We start from the raw sequence: 25,666 nt of genomic DNA, 5'->3' as shown, positions 1-25,666 counted from the left end.
AAAGATGAGTAAGAAATGGTTACTATGAAGCTTCAAGGTGAGCAACAATGGTGGATTTTGTCTTCTACAATGATTGAATTTGAATAATTCCAAGCTAATAATTGAGAACTAACTAATGATTTGAGAATTTAATGTTCTAAGACTACAAACTAAGAGAAAAGCTCTGAAAAACTGCCTCCCCCCGTCAAATGAGCTCTAAAGGGGTATTTATATGACCCCCAAATAAAAAGGACGGAGAAAACAAGGAAGGAGTTCGACTGCAGGTCTGCACGGACGTGCCAGATTTGGCACGGACGTGCAAGGCTAAGCACGGCCGTGCCAAGTTTGGCACGGACGTGCAGAGGGGGCAGAATTGAGGCAGAACGTACTGCTAAGAATCGAGCAGTTCCGCACGGACGTGCAGATATTGGCACGGACGTGCAGCTACATCTGCACGGACGTGCTTAATTTGGCACGTCCATGCAGGCCTTGGCAGAATGTTCTGAGTTTCTGGAGCACTTCTGCACGGACGTGCAAAGTCTGGCACGGTCGTGCACCCTCTTCTGCACGGACGTGCCAGATTAAGCACGACCGTGCAGGCCTTGGCAGCTTGCTGAAGCTTTCTGGAACCTCCTGCACGGACGTGCAAGGTCTGGCACAGCCGTGCAGGGTCTTCTAAACCCCTTTTTTCATCTTTTCTTCTATAATGCTCCTTTCCTTGGCTTCTTTCATCCATCTTCTTGCTTCTAACCTCGGCTTTGTATCCATGGGCTCCATTTGGTCGTTCTTTTGAACCTAGAATCTCAACAAAAACACCAACAACCCGTGAAGCATAGGATACACAAGAATTGCATAATAATAGAGTAAAAAATGAACCAAAACGCAATTTATATCAAGTAAACTAGGTTCAAAACACCCTAAAATCGTATCAAATAGCAAGTTATCAAATCCCCCCAAGCTAAGCTTTTGCTCGTCCTCGAGCAAAACAAAAATGTCAAACCAAAGGAGGAAAACAAATTGCTAATCATCAATCCAAGGAGAGGCAACAAGGGGGAAGCATACATAAACAAATCCGCATGGTGACAACCATCATCACTTTTAGCACAAGTGAGAAGCAATTTAAACCTCTAAGTCGCCTTAGAGGACGAGTTTTTATCTCGTGAGGGTTTCCAATGAGTTTGCCCCACAACTCACGCAGTCCACAGCACATCGCCAAAAATCGCACAAGTTCAATTTTTCGCCCAAGTCAACTCATCGGGATATGAGACACAAGCAAGACAAGTGAACGACTTTCAAGAATTACCGATCATACAAATGTACACATGAGTTGGGGGTAGAGAGGAAAACTAAAGAAGGTTGCACTAGGATACTTCCTTTGGCCTTTTACTAGTTCATTAGAGCACACCTAGATATTCCAAAGTTGTAATGAGCCCTCTTTCGGTTATAAAATCTTAAAATGCTAGTCCACCTCCCAAAATGCACACCCAAGGCCCCTTAATTACACTCTAACTCGGGAATTTCACAAGAAACAATAAGCAACAAATTAGACAATGTGTGGGAGGCATCCACAAGTTGACCTCTAAAGAAAAGAAAATCAAAATTTTGAGAATTTTTGGGGGAGTTTTTTTTTTTTGTTCTCCCTTCTTTTCTATTTATTTTTTTTATTTTTTTTTTCTCATTTTTTTTTACATTATTGCCCTCGCCTCTTTTAACTGTGAGCGGCTCTTTCTTTATTCGAAACGTGTGGCTTATTATGCCACTTATTACACATAATACAAGTATAACCAATTCCCTAATAGAGTTTCATTTCGGGGAGGAAGTGAGGCACATTAAGGGCACAAGGGACCGCAATTTGACTCAAACATATCCTACTTTGGGCAAATTTAACAATATCCTATGCTAGATGTGCAATTGAGCATTCATCGACTTTCATTTCATATACACTAATGCAACCAGGATTAATAGACCTCTAAATGACCCCAACTCTTGCATGCACCCTTCTAAAAGAACTTTTACTCATCACTCAAGAGTCAAGCAAGCAAAACATATTAGCGTCGTCATTTGAGTTTCATCCTTGGGCAATCTTTTCATTTTTCAATATTTTTTCGTTTTTCGAATTTTTTTTTTTTATTTTTTTTATTTTTTTTGAGTAAGAAATGAAAAATTACAGCATTGGGCTAGCTAAACTAAGCATAAAAAAAAATAATAATAAAAAAAACTATACAACTAAATGAAAAGATAAGAGAGGTATTCACAAGATAAGAAATTTGGATTTAGGGTATTGGATTTCAAAGGGAGCAAATTTGGATTTAAAGGATTTGGATGTTAGGGAAGAAGAGAATGGGAAAAACCAACATGCAAACTCAATCATGGAAACACGAAAACACAACACGAACCAATGACACATGAGAGAACACTCCACTCCCCCCCCCCAAGCTATCATAAACATTGTCCCCAATGTTAAAGCAATGCAAGCACAAAGAGAAGGGGAGGAAGAAACTAACTCATTGGTTCGGGCCCCCTTGGGAGCTTGAGCCCCCTGGGTAGAAATGCCGGTACATAGTGCGGAAATCGCCCAACTCCGATCTGAGACCTTCGAAACTTGTTCTCATGTTGTCAAAAGAAGTCCTCATATCTTCGTTTGATCTCCTTAAGGTCTCGAATTTGGTGGTCATGCGGGCAAAATTCGCATTCATGTTGGCTACCTGCTGCTCAAAAGAGATGTATGGGTTATTTTCACCCACACCTTGATCTTGGTAACCCTCTTGGTCCCCTTGTTGGAACTCGTGTTGTTGATGAAATTGCTGTTGCTGAAATTGTTGATGATGTTGGTGTTGTTGAAATTGTTGATGATGTTGCTGCTGTTGTTGTTGTTGTTGATGGAATTGTTCCTCACCGCCTTGGGGTTGGTCATCTTCTCCACCCGGAATCCACTCAAAATCCGGCTCAAAGACCCAATTCTCGGGGTTGTAAATAACCGTGGCTTCCGGATTTGGCAAAGTTGCATAGGGGCGCCTACTTACCATCCACGTGTAGGTCCTACCCTCTTCATCTTCCTCCAACCAATGCATAGCCTTGAGGGAGCGGATGTCAAGTGTCGTTGGCCCGGGAATGATTTCCAAATCTGCAAAATTAAGATCGAGAAAAGCAGCAATAATAGTGATCATCCCCCCAATTGTTATCACTCCACTCCCCGAGGATACATCATCTAGGTGGTCTACAAGCCAAGCCCCTAAGTTCAACCTCTCGTCACCCTCACTCAAGTGCCAAAGAAAAAGCAACTCACGGTTAGAAACTACACCCAAACTATCTCCCCTAGCAAAAATAGTATTAGCTATTAGGCGCTGGGATAGTCTAAAGGCGGGGTGTACTATGGTCGTGGCCTTGTCGGTCCTAGGATCTCTAGTAAATAGGCCGGTGATTTTTCTCCAAAAAGATCCCGAGTTATGCTTTCGGGAAGGCTTATCCTTAGGTCCGAATTTGCCATCCGTTGGCCACCCAAATGCTTGGTTCACTTGTTCTATGGTCATCTTGTGATGGGTGTTCATCAATTGGAAGGTCAGGTAACGGGGGTTGTTGCGGTTATCTCGGTGGACATATAGTGAGGAGAGGAATTCTAAGGTAAGCCGTTTATAGGTGTTAGCATGCATTTCTAACCAATTTGGGACACCGGTTTGAAAAAAAAGTTGCCTCACATCATTCTCTACGCCTAAGGCTTCGGCTACCTCATGGTTGTAAAATTTCGTTGGTCGAATTCTTCTCCTACTAATTCTTAGGTAGCTGTCCATGAAATCCGAATTATTAAAGACAATACCTAGGGTGTCCACTTGTGGTGGTTCGACGGTTGATGGTGGTGGAGGGTTTCTAAGCCTAGCGGATGAGGTGTTTCTTGGTTGGTTTCTTCTTGACATGATCAAAAAAAAGTTTTAGAACACTTCAAGCAAGCACAACACCTAATGAACAAGTATTTGAACACATAAGGCTCTAAGTCTTCCACCTAACCAACACACAACAAGAACAAGCCCGAAAATTGAAATTTACCAACAATGATCTTATCAATTCAAACAATCAAACATCAAAATTGTCAATGTGCACAATTTACCAACAACAAATCAACAATCCAACACCAAAAGCATCCATACTCACACAAACCTATCACCAACCAAAATTTCAATGCTCTCAATTCACGCAAATTTTTTTTTTTTTATACTACTAAACTATCAACAATCACAATTACTTAACAAAATGTCAACAATTTCAACTATTACTACTCATAAAATCGACCAACAAGCAATTAAACTACAAAGGAAGAACTTGAGATTAGAAAGATTATACCAAGAATATCGTGGGTGTAGAACCCGCAAATGAACCTTTCTAGTACTCCTTGTTGTTTATTGATGGTCCTTGTTCACCCAATTTGCTTAAAAAATCAAAATTCAAGAAACCCCCAAATCAATTTTGAAAGTTAGGGTTTGAGAAAATTTTGGTACTTTGGGGTTTTGATGGTGAAAAGGGGTAGTAATTTGTGAAGAAGGTTGAAAGAGGAGTGAAAATTGTAGATTATAGTTGGGATTTAAGTGAAAAATGGAGTTTGAAGAGTGAGAAATAGGAAGTATGGAGTTTGAAGGAATAGTATGAAGTATGGAGTATGGAGGATGAAGGAGAATTTGAGTATGAAAGAGGAGTGAGAATTGTGAGTATGGGGGGGGGTCTTTGCTATTATAATTTTTTTTATTTTATTGTTATTTTATTTTTTTATTTTTTTTTAGTAAGAAACCGTCATATTGTTGTGCAGGCTGAATCTGCACGGACGTGCAGATTTTGGCACGGACGTGCAGATTCCTGGCAGAATGGCAATCTGTTCTGTCTTCGAGCGCACGGACGTGCAGTAGTTGGCACGGACGTGCGAACCTTCAGATTTCACTAGTCAGGTTCTGCCTTCGTCTGCACGGACATGCGATGTTCTGCACGTTCGTGCAGACCTGATGGTGCACGATTTCTTCTTCTTTCCCCTTTTTTTTTTTTATTTATAGAAACCTACAAAAAATATATATATATATATAAGTAAAAGAAAAAAAAAAGGGATAAAAATAATAATAAAACAAATGAAATAATAATAATTGAGGGGGAGTGAGGAATTCGGGTTGCCTCCCGGTAGCGCTTCTTTAACGTCACTAGCTTGACGACATTGCGGGATCAAATGTTAGTGAGGAATATCGAACTCATCAAGGTGAACAACTTTTGCCTCTTCATTCAAAAAAACATCAAAGTACGCTTTTAGCCTTTGGCCATTTACTTTGAACGGTTCACCATTCTCTTTGGCAATTTCGATTGCACCATATGGGAACACCTTCTTGACGGTAAAAGGTCCACTCCATCTTGATTTTAGCTTACCCGGAAACAACTTCAACCGGGAATTGAATAGTAGGACCTTGTCACCTTCCTTGAACTCTCTTTTGTTGATATGCTTGTCATGCCAAGCCTTGGTCTTTTCCTTGTAGATCCGTGCATTCTCATATGCATCCAATCTTAGCTCTTCCAAGGCATGGAGGTCAAGTAACCTCTTTTCACCGGCACTTTGAAGGTCAAAGTTCAACATTTTAATAGCCCAATGAGCACGATGCTCAAGTTCTACCGGTAAATGGCATGATTTCCCATATACTAGCTTATAAGGGGTGGTGCCAATGGGAGTCTTGAATGCGGTGCGGTAGGCCCATAGAGCATCATCTAGCTTCGTAGACCAATCCTTTCTAGACCTATCCACCGTCTTCTCTAAGATAACCTTTATCTCCCGGTTTGAAATTTCGGCTTGACCACTTGTTTGAGGGTGGTAAGCCAATGACACCTTGTGCCTCACACCGTACTTCTGAAGAAGAGCTTGGAAGGACCGCTTTGCAAAATGCGAACCTCCATCACTAATGACGGCACGTGGCACCCCAAACCTCGGAAAAATGACCTTCTTGAAGAGTTTGACCACCACCTTAGCATCATTAGTAGGAGATGCAACCGCTTCTACCCACTTTGACACGTAATCGACGGCCACAAGAATGAATTTATTCCCAAAAGAGGTTGGGAAAGGCCCCATAAAATCTATGCCCCATACATCAAAAATCTCCAACTCAAGAATGTTGTTCAATGGCATTTCACTTCTTCTTGAAATATTGCCGGTTCTTTGACACCGGTCACAAGCTTTCACTACACCCCACACATCTTTGAACATGGAAGGCCAATAGAAACCACATTGTAAGATCTTTGCCAAAGTTTTGTTAGCACTCATATGTCCTCCACAAGGTGATGAGTGACACATTGTGATAACACTTTCGATTTCATCATCCGGGACACACCTTCTAAAAAGGCCATCAACACCTTGTTTAAAGAGCAAGGGGTCGTCCCAAAAGTATTGGCGAATATCATGAAGAAACTTCCTTTTTTGTTGATAGGTGAGGTCAGGAGGAAGAATAGAGCAAGACAAGTAGTTTGCAATGTCCGCAAACCATGGTGCCGGTACTTGAAGGATAGCAAATAGTCGATCATCCGGAAATGAATCATCAATTGGCAAGTTATCAAGATCACCTACAAAGATAGGCAACCGTGAAAGATGATCGGCCACAACATTTTCGGCACCCTTCTTGTCTCTAATCTCAATATCATAATCTTGCAAGAGCAAGACCCACCGTATCAATCTTGGCTTAGGTTCCTTCTTAGACAAGAGGTACTTCAAGGCCGCATGGTCGGTGAAAACTATGACCTTAGAGCCCAACAAGTAGGACCTAAACTTCTCAATTGCATGAACAATGGCTAGAAACTCCTTTTCCGTGGTTGTGTAATTCCTTTGTGCCTCATCCAATGTTTTGCTAGTATAATAGATAGCATGGAGCTTCTTGTCCTTCCTTTGTCCAAGAACAGACCCAACGGCGAAATCCGAAGCATCACACATAAGCTCGAAAGGAAGTTCCCAATTAGGGGGTTGAATTATAGGAGCCGAAATCAAGGCTTCCTTCAACCTATCAAATGCTAGCTGACAATCATTAGTAAACACAAAAGGTGCATCTTTTACCAACAATTGAGTGAGCGGCTTTGCGATTTTTGAAAAATCCTTTATGAACCGGCGGTAAAAACCCGCATGTCCAAGAAAGCTCCTTATCCCCTTCACATTTTTAGGGGGTGGGAGGCGCTCAATTACTTCAATCTTGGCACGATCTACCTCAATGCCCCTACTAGAAATCACATGACCAAGAACAATTCCCTCCTCTACCATGAAATGACATTTCTCCCAATTCAAAACTAAGTTCACCTCTTGACATCTTTTTAATACTTTAATCAAGTTTGAAAGACAAGTGTCAAAAGATGAACCAAAAACAGAAAAGTCATCCATGAATACCTCAATTGATGATTCAAGCATGTCGGAAAAAATAGACATCATACACCTTTGAAATGTGGAAGGTGCATTACAAAGCCCAAATGGCATTCTTCGATATGCGAAGGTGCCAAAAGGACATGTGAATGTAGTCTTTTCTTGGTCCTCGGGGTGGATTGGAATTTGAAAGAATCCCGAGTATCCATCCAAGAAGCAATAATGACTATGTGATGCTAGTCTTTCCAATATTTGATCAATGAAGGGGAGTGGGAAGTGGTCTTTCCGGGTGGATTTATTCAATTTTCGATAATCAATGCACATCTTCCACCCGGTGATCGACCTCGTAGAAATGGTCTCACCCTTATCATTTTTGATGATGGTCATGCCTCCCTTTTTAGGCACAACTTGAACCGGGCTAACCCACTTACTATCGGAGATAGGATAGATTATGCCCGCCTCAAGAAGTTTTAAAACTTCCTTTTTTACCACTTCCTTCATATTGGGATTGAGCCTTCTTTGGTGCTCAATCGAGGAAGCATGATCATCATCAAGTAGAATTTTATGCATGCATATGGTGGGACTTATCCCCTTAATGTCATCAATTTTGTACCCAATGACATCTCTAAACTTCCTTAAAACAACTAGGAGTTTCTCAAGAGAGGTGTCATCGAGCTTAGCATTGACAATAACGGGATAATTCTCACTATCATCAAGAAAAGCATATTTAAGTAGAGGGGGAAGGGGTTTAAGTTCAACCTTAGGAGGAGGCGTAGTCCACTCCTCTTTTGCCTCCACGTTAAGCACTTCAAATTTTATCATCTCGTGGGCCAAAGGTTGGTTGAGCAAGAGATCATACCCCTTTGCTTCTTCACCCTCCTCAACAAAGCTTCCCGTTAGGGTAGCTTGTAAAGGATCTCTTTCATACAATCTTTCTCGGAACTCTTCTAAGTCCCTCTCCAATGTGTCAATTCTATGAACTTCATCAATCAATGACTTTTTTAAAGTTTGTGAGAATGAAAATGAAATTTTCTCATCTCCCACATTTAAAGTCAATCTTCCTTCCTTCATATCAATCACCACTCCCGCGGTGTTCAAAAATGGTCTCCCCAAAATGAGGGGTACTCTTGAATCTTCTTCCATCTCCATTACTACAAAATCACACGGCACAAATACTCTTCCAACTTGAACTGGCACATCTTCAAGAATCCCCAAAGGTAGCCTAACCGTGCGGTCGGCTAGTTGTAAGGACATTCTTGTTGGTTTCAAGTCTCCAACTTTCAAGGTCTTTGCAATAGAATAGGGCATCAAGCTCACACTTGCCCCAAGATCACATAAAGCATCCATAGCTTCCAAATCTCCAATCTTCACCGGTATTGCATAGCTACCGGGGTCACCAAGCTTTTGGGGAAGCTTGTTTTGGATGATTGCACTCACCTCCTTAGGAAGGGAGATGGTTGCACTCTCTTCAAGCCTACTCTTGTTGGATAGAAGATCCTTCAAAAATTTTGCATAGGTAGGCATTTGTGACATAGCATGAAGAAAGGGGATGTTCACTTGAAGTCCTCTCATGACTTCAAGAAATTTTGAAAACTTCTCATTCAACTTCTTCTCTACAATTCTATGAGGAAACGGAATGGGGGGCTTATATACTCTCATAGGGGGCTTTTCTATTCTTTCTTCATCTCCCTCGTCTTTCTTTGTGGCTCCCTCATCACTCTTTTGCTCTTTTCTCTCAACTTCAACTACTTCATTTTCAAAATCATCCTCACTTCTCACCACAACTCCCTCATCTCTCTTTTGTGTCTCCTCCTCACTCATAACCGGGCCCTCATAACCCCTTCCCGATCTCAAAGTGATAGCCTTAGCTTGCTCCTTTGGGTTCACTACCGTTGAGCTTGGAAAGTGACCACTAGGATTGGAGGATGAACTTCCAACTTGTTGTGCAATTTGAGCCAATTGGCCCTCCATTATCTTATTATGTGCTTGGAGTTGTTGGATGTTTGCATTCATCTCCGCATTGTTCCTTATTTGTTGAGTCATGAAAGTTTCAAGAACGGACTCAAGGCTAGTCTTTTGAGGAGGTGGAGGAGGAGGAGCGGGTTGGTTATATTGTGATCTTTGGTGGTTTTGATCCCTTTGGTTGGGATGGCGGTATGGAGCTTGTTGGTTTTGTGATTGAGGTTGGTTGTAGTGGTTTTGAGGTTGGGTTTGATTTTGGTTGTAGTTATTTTGTGGGGGGCCTTGGTTGTATTGCTTCCATCCCGTGTTATGTTGGGGCTTCCAACTTTGATTGTGGGATTGGGAGTATTGTTCATTCCTTTGCCCAATTGCCGCCGCTTGCTCTTGATTCGTTGAGTTGCAATAAGAGGACAAGTGATCATTTCCTCCACAATTCTCACAAGACATGACTTGCGAGGAAGAGCTTGAGGTGTGAGGGTGGCTTGATCTAGCTTGTGAGCTAGCATATCAAACTTTGATGCAATAAGATCTATTGCACTAAGATCATGAATTCCGCCCTTCTTTGTTTGAGGTTGCCTTCTATCACCTCCATATGCATAATGCTTGGCCACTTCTTCAATCATCTTGTATGCATCGTCCACCGATAGCTTTTTGAGGCTACCACCGGCCCCGGAATCAAGGTTGGCCCTTGAAATAGGAGTAAGACCGTCATAGAAGCTTTGTACAATGATCCATGATGTAAAACCATGGTGGGGGCATTTCCTTGTGTAATCTTTGAAACGCTCCCAAGCTTCACTCAATGTTTCATCAATGTCTTGATTGAAATTGGTGATCTTTCTTCTTAGTTCGGCGGTCTTTTCCGGAGGACAATACTTTCCAAGAAAGGCTCTAGTGACTTCGTCCCATGTACTCAATGATCCCTCTTCAACCGTTCTCAACCAATGTTTTGCTTTATCACGGAGGGAGAATTGAAACATGTGCATACGGATGAACTCTTCCGAAATGTTGTTTTGCTTGATAGTTGTACACAACTCAAGAAAGTTGTCCAAATGAGCAAAAGGACACTCATGAGGACTACCTCCGAATTGATCGCTTTGAATCATACGGATGAGTTGAGGTGAAAGTTCAAAGTTGTTTGCATTCGTGGTGGGAAGACGTATGCCACTCCGAAGTTGGAATGCGTTGGGGTGGTCATAGTCTCTTAACAATGGTTGAGGAGGATTCTCTCCCATGTTATCTTCTTCGTTAGTTCCAAAAACCTCTTCCGGATCGGAATCCGAATATACAATGGAAAACTCGGGTGTGCCTTGCAAGAGTCTCCTCACGTTTCTCAAAGTCCTATTTAGCTCTGGATCAACGGGAATAAGCGGTGATTGCTTACTCTTTCGTGTCATGCAAAGTCAAACAAAGCTAAGAAAAACGTTAGCAATGACTATCGCAATTTAAACACACATAAACAAAAATTAAGGTAAGAAAACTACTATACATATACACACATCTAGTCTCATTCAACAATAATACATTCAATGTGACTTTGCCTCCCCGGCAACGGCGCCAAAACTTGGTAGGCCGTCGTCGAGCCTACCAAAGATAATAATTCCTTTCTTGGTCTCACTAACAATAGTAAGGGTAAGAAAGGGTCGAACCCAAGAGAGGCGTTGAATCAACCACCGAGTACTACCGTTTAAATAAGCTAAACGAATTCTAAATTGGGTTGGTTTTTAGTAACTTCTTCTAACACAATTCAACTAAGCTAAGAGGAGGTTAACAATATTAAGAGGAATCTAGGGCTTGGGTTATACCACTCAACTTCATCACAAATCATGGTTAGCATGCAACAATCAAGGTAAATTAATGGGATAAATTAGGGGAAGTCATCTAAAGCACCCAACTACTCTCTCAAGCTAGAGGGATTACTTGAATCATGAATACGACCTACTCTCGTGGTTACATAGCATAAAACAAGTGTTAAAGCATAATCACGATGACATAAACATTCCCTTGACCGGTAATCCCTATTCTCATGGCATTTCGGGTCAATCAAGCATAAGGGAGCTAACTCAAGTTCATCTCTCGATCCTTCGTTGAGAAAGCTTGGATAAATAGTTCTAGCAATGGCCATATACAAGAACTAAGCAATTAAACCACTTAAGCTCAACTAATTAACATCCCACAACAACCAAATTAGCACATGCAACAAGTAATTAGTGACTACATTGAGGGTTTTGCCCAAACCCTAGAATTTAGACTACTCACAATCCATGGGGGTTAAAGCAATTAAAGATTTCAAGCAATTCATGAACAAATTCAAACTAAGGATTAAGCTAATTAACAATCCAAAACATGTAAGAACTAGCAAATAATTAACAACAAAGTAAAGAGAAGTAGAAAAGATGAGTAAGAAATGGTTACTATGAAGCTTCAAGGTGAGCAACAATGGTGGATTTTGTCTTCTACAATGATTGAATTTGAATAATTCCAAGCTAATAATTGAGAACTAACTAATGATTTGAGAATTTAATGTTCTAAGACTACAAACTAAGAGAAAAGCTCTGAAAAACTGCCTCCCCCCGTCAAATGAGCTCTAAAGGGGTATTTATATGACCCCCAAATAAAAAGGACGGAGAAAACAAGGAAGGAGTTCGACTGCAGGTCTGCACGGACGTGCCAGATTTGGCACGGACGTGCAAGGCTAAGCACGGCCGTGCCAAGTTTGGCACGGACGTGCAGAGGGGGCAGAATTGAGGCAGAACGTACTGCTAAGAATCGAGCAGTTCCGCACGGACGTGCAGATATTGGCACGGACGTGCAGCTACATCTGCACGGACGTGCTTAATTTGGCACGTCCATGCAGGCCTTGGCAGAATGTTCTGAGTTTCTGGAGCACTTCTGCACGGACGTGCAAAGTCTGGCACGGTCGTGCACCCTCTTCTGCACGGACGTGCCAGATTAAGCACGGCCGTGCAGGCCTTGGCAGCTTGCTGAAGCTTTCTGGAACCTCCTGCACGGACGTGCAAGGTCTGGCACAGCCGTGCAGGGTCTTCTAAACCCCTTTTTTCATCTTTTCTTCTATAATGCTCCTTTCCTTGGCTTCTTTCATCCATCTTCTTGCTTCTAACCTCGGCTTTGTATCCATGGGCTCCATTTGGTCGTTCTTTTGAACCTAGAATCTCAACAAAAACACCAACAACCCGTGAAGCATAGGATACACAAGAATTGCATAATAATAGAGTAAAAAATGAACCAAAACGCAATTTATATCAAGTAAACTAGGTTCAAAACACCCTAAAATCGTATCAAATAGCAAGTTATCACCTTCTCACTTCGCCTATATAAGGGAGGATTGTCTTGAGTCATTTTCACACTTGAGAACTTTGAGAGAGACCATTCGGACCCCTGAACTTGCTCTGACATTTTGGACCTTTTCTGCCTACCGCCTGTTCTGACAAGCCGACTGCACAGGATTTTCAGCACTTCATCAATCGTCACTCGTTCAGGTAACTGTCGGTTCTCTTACTCTTAATTTTCTTTTTATTTTTTGAAATGGCACCACGGAAGCACACGACACGACCTAGGTTAGTGATCAGCTGGTCACCGGGGACGGCTGAATCTAGGACTAGGAGTGCCGCCTGCCCTTTTCCGGACCCATCTTTGCCCTTTATACAAAGTCCGACTGTATCTGTGTCTATGCAGAGCAAGATGGCCAGAACGAAAAAGACTGCTAGGATCTCAAATTCAGACGGCTCCTCCCACAGGGTGCCGCTTAGTGAAACATCTGACCAGGCGCCAGATGTGGAAGTGAAACAAGGCGGCCTGAAAGCCGGAAATTCTGAGGGAGGAGTCATAGTGACCCCTTCCCATTTAACAGTTAACAATTCTGCTCCTTTTCAAAGAGAGGAGGCGAGCCCCTCCGGGAGAGGGGAGGAGTCGTCCTCTTCGGACTCGTCAGAGGACGATTCCGAGTCAAGCTATTCTGGCCATGCTTCTTTGGACACAGAAGAGAAAAACAGCCGCCTGCAAGAGGCGAGAATTTCTCACGCAGTTGAGAAGGGGGACGATTGGGCGGAGCCATCCGCCTCTTACCGAGAGCTAAATACCCCCTACTACTGCACGGTACCTCGGGGCCGGATCACAGCCATGCAAGAGAAAGTGGAGAGCTTTATTGCAAACCACACCATGGGCCCCGACTTTCTAGTGTTTGTGCCGGATCCAGAAGACACAGTCGTCTGGCCGGCTGGTTCGAGTTATGATAGCGCCTGCTTTGGCTGCTACGAGGCGGCCATCAAGGCAGGGCTGCGCTTCCCATTACATCCGGCTGTTCAGCGGATCTTGGATGGGTATGAGTTGGGGTTATGGCAGTTAGCCCCAAACTCCTGGGTAAAGGTACTCGGCTATGTGGCCGGGTGCGAACTGCACGGGGTGGAGCCGAGCTTCGAGGCTTTCGCCCATATGAACTATCTCAGCCGGACCCCTAAGACAGGCGGTACCGGCTGGTATCAATTGACAAGCCACAGGGGCTACCTCATGACGAGAGGTAAAGCAAACAAGTGGAAGGACTGGCGGAGCACCTTCCTCATCATTGAGAGTTCAGACATTGAGCTGAACAAGCGCTTCAATAGGTGGAACAAGAATCCGCCCCTTCTTGCAGGCGGCCGTAGCATGCCGCCTGTTCCCCCCAAGGCTAAGAAAGAGATCCTTGATAAAGGACTCTTTAAAGTAGAGTCGAGGGTCGACTCTACTTCAGGGGTACGAGAGCAAGTACCCCTGCACTGCGTCCCGAGATTCAAATGGCTCTACGACGAGTACTTTTTGGCCGCCTGTGGCCTCAGCAGTCGGTGCTCAAGAGGTAGTCGACCTGTCGAATACTCTGTTGTTCCATACATTTCTTGTTATGACTTTTATTAACTTTGCTGTTTGTTTTTGCAGCTGACGCCATGAGCAAAATCACCGCCTCCAAGACTGCGGCGGCCATGTTGCGGGCCTCCATCATGCAACAAGCTTCAACCGACTCCCCAAGAAGGGGGCACCCTTGGTGAGCTCCGAACCTTTCACCCTCTTTTTGGAGTTGTGTTTATGCATATACTGACTTTTTTTTTTCTTCTTTTTTAGACGGGTGCTCCAAGAGCTTCATCTTCCCAACAGCCGGACCCCAAGGCCTGGAGGACGACTGTTGGGAGCTCTCCTGGTTCTGCCAGGAAACATGTGGCGGCTGAGAAACAGCCGACCACTTCTTCTAAAACTCCAACTGGGTCGCCTAGAAGTATGAAGTTGTCCTTGTAAATTTTAGACTTGCTCCCTTTTTTACTAGGTCTAACCCGTTTGTTTATGCTTGATGCAGCCGGCCCTCAGGAGCCTGACTTGGTAGAGATGGCCAAGTCTATGATTAGGGCAGTTCCTCCAGCTGAAAGGGAGGCGGTCAGGGGTGTCGGCACCCTTGACCTAGACGGGATTGCAGGGGTCCTTGCTGAGGTATACTTAGCATATTTTTGAGTATTTGAATTTCGGGACGCCTGTTTTCTTTTTTGTTTGGAAACTGACGCCTGTTTCTTTTTACTTAGGCCCTGCTCCGAGTGAACAGCCTTCGCAAGCCGCTTGACCGGAAGAACAAAGAGGTAAAGGCAGCAAAAGCTATGGCCGCCTCCAACTGTGATAAGGCAATGTTTCAAATTGCCCAAAATGAAGTTCTGACCATTGATATTCTTTATTATCAGGCGCAGGCTACCGCCACTGTTCGGGATCAGTTAGAGGCGGCCCAGAAGAGGAATGGCGAGCTGGAGGCGACCATCACCGATCTCAAGGCCGAGCTGAAACCTCTTCGCCTAAAAATGTACTCATACGAAGCCTTGGAGAAATCCTTGGCCAACGTAAAGGAACGCCTGGTGACCCAGGAGAAGAGTCTTACTCAGGAGCTCTCGGAAAAGGCCGAGCAAGAGAAGAAAGAGCTGGTCCGGGAGATGATGGAAGACTCCGCTCAAATCCAACGCATGACTTGGGGCCGCCTCTTCCCTAATGCCGACTTTTCCTCATGGGAAAAAACGTACCGCCAGTGTTCTGATACATATAATCAAGAGATCCTGGCGGCTGCTGAGGAAGAGGCGTTGGAGGAAGCGTTGGAGGAGGAGGAGTCGGTAGTGGCGCTTGTGCCGCTTGGGGGTAAGGCATCAAAAAAGGATGCAGCTGAAGCCGAGTCCAGCAAGAAGAGTGCTGACCAGGCGGCAGCTGCTAATATTGAAGATCTGCCCCCTTCTTAAGCTTTTTGTATTCTTTCCACGGCCTGCGTGCCGTTTGTTTTGTATTTACCCGGCCAGGGGGCCGGGGCTTTGAATATTTTTCCGGTCTTTAATGACCGGCTTCTTTTTAATGAATTTTTGTTTTGCTTCAAATTTGTCTAAGTATTCCATATTCTAATATCCAATTGTTCACTTGACCGACTGTTTTACATGGCCGATAGTTGCAGACAGGTACGGATAGTTAGTCACGCCGCCTATGCCCCTGGACGACTGGTTGTCTGTTTCCAGGATAGACGATCAGTCGGCCATTTATCCAATCGGTATTCGAACTATTTTAAGGTCTGGATCCTTTTTAGGCAGGCGGTCCTGTCATTTGTAATTTTAACCAAGTAGGAAAGTGGTCTGACCAAGTAGACATGATTGTTACCTAGTCGCCAAGGAACTGAGTAGTAGAGATAACAAGCGGCGGGTACCGGTTGTTTCCATTTATTCGCCAATGTTTGTTGGCTTTTAACTCATAATTTGTTAACCTAGCAGGAGTAGTGGTTGAGAGCCCCTGTTTGCTAAAAACAGGCGGACGACTCATACCTTTTAGGCTCCATACTAAGTTTGAGGGAGTGACTATAAGTTAACATGGGAGTTACTTAGTCTCCGTCACACTCTAGATTGAGTAGTAGAGGTACCAGGCGGCGGAGGCCGGATGATATCCTTGATTAGCCAATGTTTGTTGGCTATTAACTTAATAGGTTACCTAGTAGGAATAGTGGTTTGAGTGCCCCTGTTTGCCAAAAAACAGGCGGTCTACTCAAACCTTTTAGGTTCCATACCAAATTTGAGGGAGTGACTATGAGTTAACGTTGGAGTTACTCAGTCGCCGTCACTCTTGCTTGAGAAGTAGAGGTACCAGGCGGCGGAGGCCGGCTAGACCCCTTGATTCGCCAATGTTTGTTGGCTATTAACTCAAGAGGTACCCCCTGCATTTATCCCAAGTAATACAGGCGGTCATCTGACTCAGATGTCAACTGCTACCACTGGTTTGGTTAGTGATAGATTTATCCTTGTCTCAAAAACGGCTACGTGGTTGCCCTTGGGGACAGTCGTATAGGTGCCGTGTAATTAGTTTATAGAGCAATGTTCCACCCAAAAGGGAGCTGCTCTCTGCGACGAATTTCATCCGGAGGGATGCCGCCGGACGCCTGCTATGATGTTGGGACGGGTCGTATTAGTCTTGAAGATTTGATCAGTTGGCTTGGCGCCTGGTCTGATCATTCGGCCTGTGGCCTTGGTTAGTTCTTGGTGAACGTAGGTGCTAAGTAAGAGGAGGGTAGTCGCCTGTTAGGAACAGGGTCGGCCAGGCCCTAATCTTTTTTAGCTAAGTATAAGGGGGGTGGCTGTGTGTTTGGAACCAGTCGGCCCTCTTCTATGGAGAGTAGCCGACTATATGTCCAGACGGCATGCCCATATGGTGAGAAAATGGAGAGTAGCCGTTTGTAAAGGTACAGACGGCATGCCCCTCTGAAGATAGAGTGAAAAACTCAATGGAGAGTAGCCGACTGTATAGGTACAGACGGCATGCCCCTCTGAAGAGAGTAAAAATACTCAATGGAGAGTAGCCGACTGTAAATGTACAGACGGCATGCCCCTCTGAAAATAGAGTAAAATACTCAATGGAGAGTAGCCGACTATTTGTTAGTAGGCGTGTCCCTCTTAGTACAAAATTGAATAGTAAGTATGCAAACTTTTATTAAGTAGCTCTTGACTATTTACATCATTCAAAAGAAATATTTCTTAAGATTATCTACATTCCAAGTTCGAGGCAACGGTTGTCCGTCTGGTGTTTCCAGACGGTAGGTACCGTCCCTGACTTCCTCACAGATTCGGTAGGGTCCTTCCCAGTTGGGAGTTAGTTTGCCAGACTCATTAGCCCTACCAACTGCTTCCATTTTTCTAAGTACAAAGTCCCCTACTTTGAGTGGACGCCTGTGTACTTTTTTGTTGTATGATCTAGTCATTCTCAGGCAATAGATTTCATGGCGCAAGACAGCATTGCCCCTCTTTTCAGGATGTGAGTCTAATGCCAGGCGCATGGCTTCCCAGTTTGCCTCTTCGTCATATAGCATTACTCGAACAGTCGGCTCGTAGTGTTCTATTGGAAGAACAGCTTCCGCACCGTAAGTTAGGAGGAATGGAGTTTCTCCAGTCACCCCTTTTTTAGTCGTCCTAATGGCCCAGAGAACATGTGGTAGTTCATCCGCCCATAGACCGCCTGCTCGTTCAATCTTTTTCTTGAGACCGTCCGAGATGATTTTATTAAAGGCTTCTACCTGGCCGTTTGCTTGTGGACGGCCGACAAATGCAAAGTAGTTTGCAATTCCTTGGTCACCCAACCAGCTTTTGAGAACAGGCGTCTCAAATTGGGGACCATTATCAAAAACCATAGACATGGGAACCCCGAACCGAGTGATGACATTTTTCCAAATGAATGAAATTACATCTTTCGTCTTGATTCCCTTTACAGCCTCCGCCTCTACCCATTTAGTGAAGTAGTCAACGGCAACAAGAATGTACCTCCTTCCGCCTGTAGCAAGCGTATATGGACCCAGAATGTCCATGCCCCACTTAGCAAACGGTAGTGGGCTATGAATGGTAGTGAGGTCAGTAGCCGGACGGTGAATTAGTTTGCCAAACCTTTGGCACTTGTCACATTTTTTCACCATCTCCATTGCATCTGCTTCCAAAGTAGGCCAAAAGTAGCCCTGCCGCCTTGCCCTTTGAGCAAGCGTCCTACCGCCTATATGAGAAGCACAGTAACCAGAGTGAAGATCATCTAGTATCTCTCGTCCCTTTTCTGGAGTAACACACTTTAAGAAGGGTTGAAGGTACCCCCTTTTGTGAAGTTCTCCCTTTATCATTTCAAAACAGGTGGCTCGTTTTTTCAGTGCTGCCGCCTGTTGAGGATCATCCGGCAGTGTACCGTTTGTCAGATATGCCCTGATTGAATCCATCCAGGTTGAGCTTCTGTCTAGGATTCCAATAGGGTTTTCCTCGATGCTTCTCTTCTCCATTACTTCCCAAAAAACAGTTCAAGGAGTATCAGAGGAGGCGGATGATGCTAATTTTGACAGTGCATCCGCCTGGTTGTTTTCTGATCTCGGCACTTGGATCAGATGGAAATCCTCAAGGGAGCCGACTGCTTGTCGGACCGCCTGTAAATACTTGATCATGGCCGGATGGGTTGCTTCGTATTCGCCATTGTACTGACTCACTATCAATTGTGAATCGGAACAGGCGTCTATTTTTCTTGCCCCTGCCGCCTTGCACATGCGGATCCCGGCTAGGAAAGCTTCATATTCTGCCTCATTGTTTGAAGCCTGAAAACTGAAGCGTAGAGCATACTCGTACCTGTCGCCCTCTGGCGACTGACATATGACGCCTGCTCCACAACCATTTGAAGTAGAGCTTCCGTCCACATATACCTTCCATACTTGGTCTGGAACTTGAGAGTCAGGAGGACGAGTCATCTCTACAATAAAGTCAGCAAAGGCTTGCCCCTTCACTGCTTTTCTAGGCTCGAAAGTAACTTCGAGGCTCTGTATATCTATGGCCCATTTGATCATTCGGCCTGACGACTCCATGATGGTAAGTGGCCGCTTGATAGGTTGGTCTGTATACACGACGACTGCATGTGCCAAAAAGTAGGGCTTTAATTTTTTAACAGCCATGAAGAGTGCAAGACCAAATTTCTCCACTAGGGGATACCTCAACTCGGCATTTTTCAGTACGTGACTGACAAAGTAGACCGGGAGCTGACAGCCGTCTCTTTCAGCAAGGAGAACAGCGCTTAACGCATGATCAGAGACGGCCAGGTACATGTAGAGTACTTCTTTGGGCAAAGGGCTGACCAGCCTCGGCAAGGAATGCAAGTGAACTTTCAATTTCTGGAAGGCGGCCTCAGCATCCGGCCCCCATTCAAACCTTGCCTTTTTCTTAATTGCCTGGAAAAAGTATAGGCATTTGTCGCCTGATCGGCTTAGAAATCTTCCCAAGGCCGCCAGACAACCTGTTAACTTCTGAACCTCTCGGATGGTATGAGGCGACTGCATGTCAATGACCGCCTGCACCTTCTCAGGGTTCGCCTCTATTCCTCTCTGATTGATAAGGAATCCGAGAAATTTCCCAGACCCAACTCCAAATACACATTTCTTGGGATTGAGCATGACATGGTGCCGCCTGAGTGTGGCGAAAGTTTCTCGGAGGTCCGACAGATGATCTTTCTGAAGTTTAGTCTTGACAATCATATCATCAATGTATGCCTCGACGTTTCTCCCAATCTGATCAAAGAACACAGTGTTTATCATTCGCTGGAAGGTAGCCGGGGAATTCTTAAGACCAAACGGCATGACCGTGTAACAGTATAACCCCTGATCAGTGACGAAGGTCGTCTTCTCCTGATCTTTCTTCCATAAAGGAATTTGATGGAAACCAGAATAGGCGTCCATAAAGCTCATCAAAGCATGGCCGGCTGTTGAGTCGACCAGGTTATCAATTTTAGGCAGAGGGTAACTGTCTTTGGGGCACGCCTTGTTTAAGTCTGTGTAGTCTACACACATTCGCCAGGTGTCATTCGGCTTTTTAACAAGCACCACATTTGCAACCCAGTCTAAGAAGTAACATTGCCGAATGAACCCTGCATCAAGTAATTTTTTAACTTCGGCGGCTGCCGCCTGACTTCTTTCTTCGCCATGGTTCCGCTTCTTTTGCCGTACCGGCTTCTTTTTCGGATCCACGACCAGTTTATGTACCGCCAGATCAGGACTAATGCCTGGCATTTCATGGACTTCGAATGCAAAGATGTCCTTGTATTCTTTCAATAGTTTGTGAAAGTCGTCACCAAGGTCTCTCAGAGCAGTCGTCCCAACTTTGAATTGTTCGGTCAGGACGTGAGTCGTTTAAGATTAGGTCCGCATGCTCACCAGCCGGCTGAGGGCGGAACTCATCCGACCGCTCCTCTGCCAATGATTGCTATTTTCTTTCTTTTCTTGCGGCCCCTGTCTGGGATGCCTTTCTCTTCTTGCCGCCTGCTTCTTGAACAGGCGCACTCTCCTTGACATTGTCAAGGTCTGTTTTTTCACCGCTTGACCCAGTGGCCATAACAGTGGGTTTGACATCCGAGAGATAGCACTCTCGGGCCATCCTCTGATCTCCCCTTAGGGAGCCGACTGTTCCATTATCCCTCTCAAACTTGAGCAACATAAGAGATGGGATTATAATAGCCTTGGAATTATTCAGGGTTGGTCGTCCCAGAATCATGTTGTAGGCCGAGAGTTCTTCTACTACCAGGAACCGGACTACCATGTGTCGTCCTTCCCCTTTTTCGCCCAGGCGGATGGGTAAATCCACTCGTCCCAGTGGGTGGACGACTCCTCCTCCAAACCCTACTAAAGGGTGGGAGGCCGGATGTATGCAGTCAGTATGATATTTTAGTTTCGACAGACATTTGCTACTGATGAGATCTGAGGAGCTTCCGGTATCTATGAGGATTCGGCCAACTCTCTGGTTGGCCACTTTACATTCAATAACGATAGGGTCGTCATGCGGCCCTCTTACCCCTCCTAGATCTTCTTCAGTGATGACAATCTCAGGAAATGAATATTTGGACGGCCGTTCTTGGTGAACGGAATTTACATCTAATCGCCTGATATTGTCTTTGTTGCCCCTAATAGTGGGGCCGCCTCCTGAGAAGCCGCCTGCAATGGTGTAGACGACTGGATCATCTGTATCGGAGCTGTCGGCCTGTTGATTCTTTTTGGCCGACTGCTTTTTTGAGGAAGTGTTCCCCGTAGATTTCTTGACATAAGTGTCAAGATCACCTTGCTCAGCCAGGCGGTCCAGATACCGCATGAGACTGATGCAGTCATTGGTGTGATGACCAACATTATCATGATAAGCACAGAATTTATCTTGGTTCCGGTTGTTTGCAGAACCCTTCATGGGGACCGGCTTCTCAATTGAGATCCGTCCCTTGATTTCTTTTAGGATAAACTAGTTATCTTTGTTAAACGCATACTTTGGGGAGTATGGTTTGAATTCTTTTTTCTTTTTCTGGGCCGGCTGTTTAGAGGAATCAGCCGCCCAGACCTCTTTTCTCTTCTCATCTTTGTTTGACGACTGTTTCTGTCGTCCTTCTCTTTTGTCGAACCTTTTCCCGTCCGACTGTTTTACCGTACAAAGATCAGTCGCCTGTATATAGGCTTCTGCTTCAATCAAGGCCTCTTGAAGAGTCGCCACCCTCTTTCAAACCAAATCAAATTTGAAGGTAGACTCGTCTTTGAGACCTCTGAAAAAGTCAGTATAGGCTACCTCATCCGGTAACCCTTGAATCTGTATTCTCATCAGGTTAAACCGCCTGATGTAAGAACGAAGCCCCTCCTTCTCGCCCTGCTGAATTGTTCCTAAATCAAGGGTCGTTTTCTTCGCAGGGATGTTCATAGCGAAGTTGGAGGTAATAAGTAAGCAAGCGTCCTGAAGCTATTTACACAACCAGTCGGCAGGTTGCCGAACCATTGTTGTGCGATTCCTTTGAGAGTCGCTGGGAAACACTTGCACCAAGTGGGATCATCCAACCATTGAAGGTACATCAGGTTGGTGAATGCCATCAGATGGTCTTCTGGGTTAGTAGTGTCGTCATGGGCGCCTACTAGTACATTTTTCACTTTGGCCGGCTGAGCGGCTTCAGTAATTTCCTTGGAGAAGGCTGACGGCTGTTCACCAAGTCTAAGCAACCGTAGCTGCCAGTCCATAGGTTGGACGTTTTTTGCTGCAGGTCCACCAAACGGAGGTGGCTGCAAAAAATACTGTTGTTGCGGCACAAATGGTAAGTTTGGTACCGCCTGGTCGCTATGAAAGCCAGACTGACGGGAGGTGCCGCCTGACTGACTCTCATGATACGACTGAGTATGCCTCATCGAGGCATTTCGCAGACTGTCTTGAAAGTTTGAAGTAGAGGCCGACTCTGACAATCGGTCACTCTTCTTCTGCTCTAGCAGTAGCCGAGCGTCTGTGAATGTTTGCTTCGACCCGTCCGCCTGAATATGACGAACAGGTTTCCTATTCCCTGTAGGAAAACGGAATTTTGTAAAATCAAGGGCAGGTGGCTCCCGCTTCCTAGATTTAGGATGAGGAGTCGCCTCTCGCCCTTGAACTGGCTTCCTCTTCAGTGAAGTGGAGGGTTTCTTAGCCGACTGCTCCTTGACTGGAGCAGGCGGCTTCTTGTTGATCAACTCTTGAATCTCTCCCTTGAAGTTCCTCATGAAGGTCATGAGTTCGTTCCTTGTGATGGGAGCAGACCCATCAGTCGGCTGTTGCCGAACAAGCGGTGCGCCTGCTGGCTCACTTCTAGTTTGAAGATGTTCCCGTTCCCTCCTTTCGGTATGACGGGTACGTCGGGCCCTTAGGGTCCCGTCTGAAGCTGTGTGAGCTTCAACTTCAAATTCACTCTCGGTATCATGGTCCGACTGAACTTGAGGGTCGTCTAGGGGACGCCTCTCTTCAGGAGTCGGTACAGACTTGGATGCCATCTCAGAAGTACTCTCCCCACAGACGGCGCCAAATGTTTCGGGGTTTTCTGATGTCCTGCGGGAGAGTTACAATTCCGAGACTGGAACCGGACGCCTGTACCTGCAAATAACGGAGACTCCTAGTGGTGGGAGCTCCGCCTCCAACGGTCAAGTTAGTACTTGATTAAGGAGTAATTAATGCGGAAATTAAAGTGATTGGGTCTCTATAGGTGAGAGTGTTTAATGTAGGTAATCTGCTTTGTTAGCGAGATCAGCCGGTTATTACTGTGTGTAATTAATGTGTTTTTTCGTTCTCTCCCTTAATGAGGATTAAGGGAGGTATTTATAACCTTGGGAAACGTGCCCATCCTAGGTTTAGGTTAACCTAGGGCTGATTGGGCTTCCCTCGGAAGTTGGGCCTGGGTGGCCGGTTTCTCCATTAGGCATGGAGTATGCCACATGTCATGACATAATAGGTCCAAGGTGGACGAATAAGCGCGTGCCACGTGGCAAGCCCTGACAGTTCCAACTGGGGGACACTTGGCAGGACCTGATTGGCCCACGTGGCGCATTCCGATTGGTGGGAGCAAAATCCCCTAATCATACATTATGTATTTAAATAATTTTGATATTATCTAAAATATTTATTTATTCAATTATTTTATTACGATTTTCGTTTTTATTTTTTATTTTTTAAAAAAAAAATAAAAAAAAATTGAACGTGAGTTATCATGTTTTTAAGAATGATTTTATCACCTTAGTTTGTTAATAATTATTTAACTTAACCTCTAATTCTCTATCTCATTTTGTTCTTATCTTCCTTCTCTCAACCATATGTGCATCCATTTGATTTTTCTTATCTTTTAACCAACCTACTAATATATACCAAATGTTACTCAAATTCATTCAACAAATTAAACTTAAACTTATCATGTTCTTATTCTAATCTCATTCCACCTTAAGCTCTATCCTTTCTACACCCTCAACACTATAAATAGACCCTTAATTCTTCCCACTTATTCACACCAATTCTCTACTTTTCTTCTCCTCTTTTTACACAAATCACCCCGTTTATCTTTGAAGTCAATTTTAGGGAATTTCTGATCAGTTTTGGGGTATTGACGTTTCACAAAATATTGTTCCTCTCAAAAAATCCTTGAGGTTAGGCTCAAGAATAACCCAATTCAAAGTTATATCAAAGGAGTTATAGCCTCTGCAAGTTCTGCCTATTCTTTCCAACGCAAATCCAATTCTTCTCTTTTCCTTGGTTTCTTATCTTTTCTTATTATTTTCTCTTATTCAACTATTATTATTATTATTATTATTATTATTATTATTATTATGATTATTATTATTATTATTACTATTATTATTATTATTATTATTATGGGGGTTTTATAAATAATTATTATGAGTAGTTTTAATTATATAAAATCAGATTTTTAATAAAAAATTATGTTGAAAGGTTCATGTACATATAGTTGAGAGGTTTTAATTTAATTATTTGTGAACCTTATATTGATTAAGGTTATATTTATTTGTAGGGTGTGTTCAATCAAGGTTCTTGAGGTTCTTTTTGTGTGGTTTTCTAGCAAGGATCAAGGTATGTTTAGGTGGCTAGATACCTTTGAAAGTAATTGCTTTGATTACCATGTTTTACATGATTTGATTGGTGATTGAATTAAATTGATTTTGAAATAAATTATGTTTGAAGGTATTTATTTGAATGATTGATTTTTAAATCATGTTTTGAATGGTTTGAATTGGTTTATTAACTATTATTTTGAATATTGAATCATTGGAATCGATTTTGGAATAATGAGTTTTGAATTTATTGGATTAATTATTGGAATTAGTTTTAAAAGCATGTTTGCAAATAAATTGAGTTTACACTATCTTGCAATTATCGTACTTAGCATATTTTGCTAATCTGTATTTCTTATTTGTTTTGGCTCGCCCTGTTTACCATTTGCTTCACCTAATTTAGGAATGTTGGTTTTGTCTTTATTTTTAGCACTCATAACAATGCTACTATTTTTATAAGTATTAATAAAATAAAGTTGAGTTTTCGCTGCAAAATTTGTTGTTGAGTTAAGTATTTTGATTAGCCTTGCGTAATCACGCGGCGGTAATACACCCAAGTCTATCTCTACAATATAATTATACGTATTATACTGGTATTTCCGTAGAGGGAGATTTGGGGGTGTTACAGAAATTATAACACAAACAATTATTACATAACTAATCACATATATATAAATCTATATAAACAAATCATAAAATTACATACAATAATACGAAGTACCATCAATAAAAACAATAATATATAATCAAACAACTCCAAGAATTAAGATTGTGTGATTACCTTTCTTATGGGTACCCACACATTGGGACATACTAATAACCTAAAAAAGAACCTACAACTCCAAAATTCGAGGGGCAAGCACTGACGACGAACATTGTGGATATATGATGATCAAATTAATATAAATTACATCATATGATAAGAGTACTGATAACATGCATAATATGGCTAGCAAAATATCAAGTGATGAATTGGATTTGATGGTGAGGAAAAATACGTA

At 43.6% G+C, this 25,666-nt stretch overlaps 1 protein-coding gene across 1 annotated transcript; it reads right to left on the bottom strand.

Annotated features, from left to right (window-relative positions):
* Positions 1–9,372: 9,372 nt before the first annotated feature.
* LOC110721043 lies at positions 9,373–10,527 on the bottom strand. Its single transcript, XM_021900166.1, has one exon. The coding sequence runs from the start codon at positions 10,525–10,527 to the stop codon at positions 9,373–9,375; it is 1,155 nt and encodes a 384-aa protein (XP_021755858.1).
* Between the last annotated feature and the right edge of the window lie 15,139 nt (positions 10,528–25,666).

Source organism: Chenopodium quinoa, unplaced genomic scaffold, assembly GCF_001683475.1.
Source record: "Chenopodium quinoa cultivar QQ74 unplaced genomic scaffold, ASM168347v1, whole genome shotgun sequence".
NCBI classification, from domain to species: domain Eukaryota; kingdom Viridiplantae; phylum Streptophyta; class Magnoliopsida; order Caryophyllales; family Amaranthaceae; genus Chenopodium; species Chenopodium quinoa.
This window is presented reverse-complemented; position numbering and strand designations above follow the sequence as displayed.

Coding starts and splice junctions, on each gene's coding strand:
- LOC110721043 (XM_021900166.1), bottom strand. CDS start 10,527: ATGGGAGAGAATCCTCCTCAACCATTGTTAAGAGACTATGACCACCCC.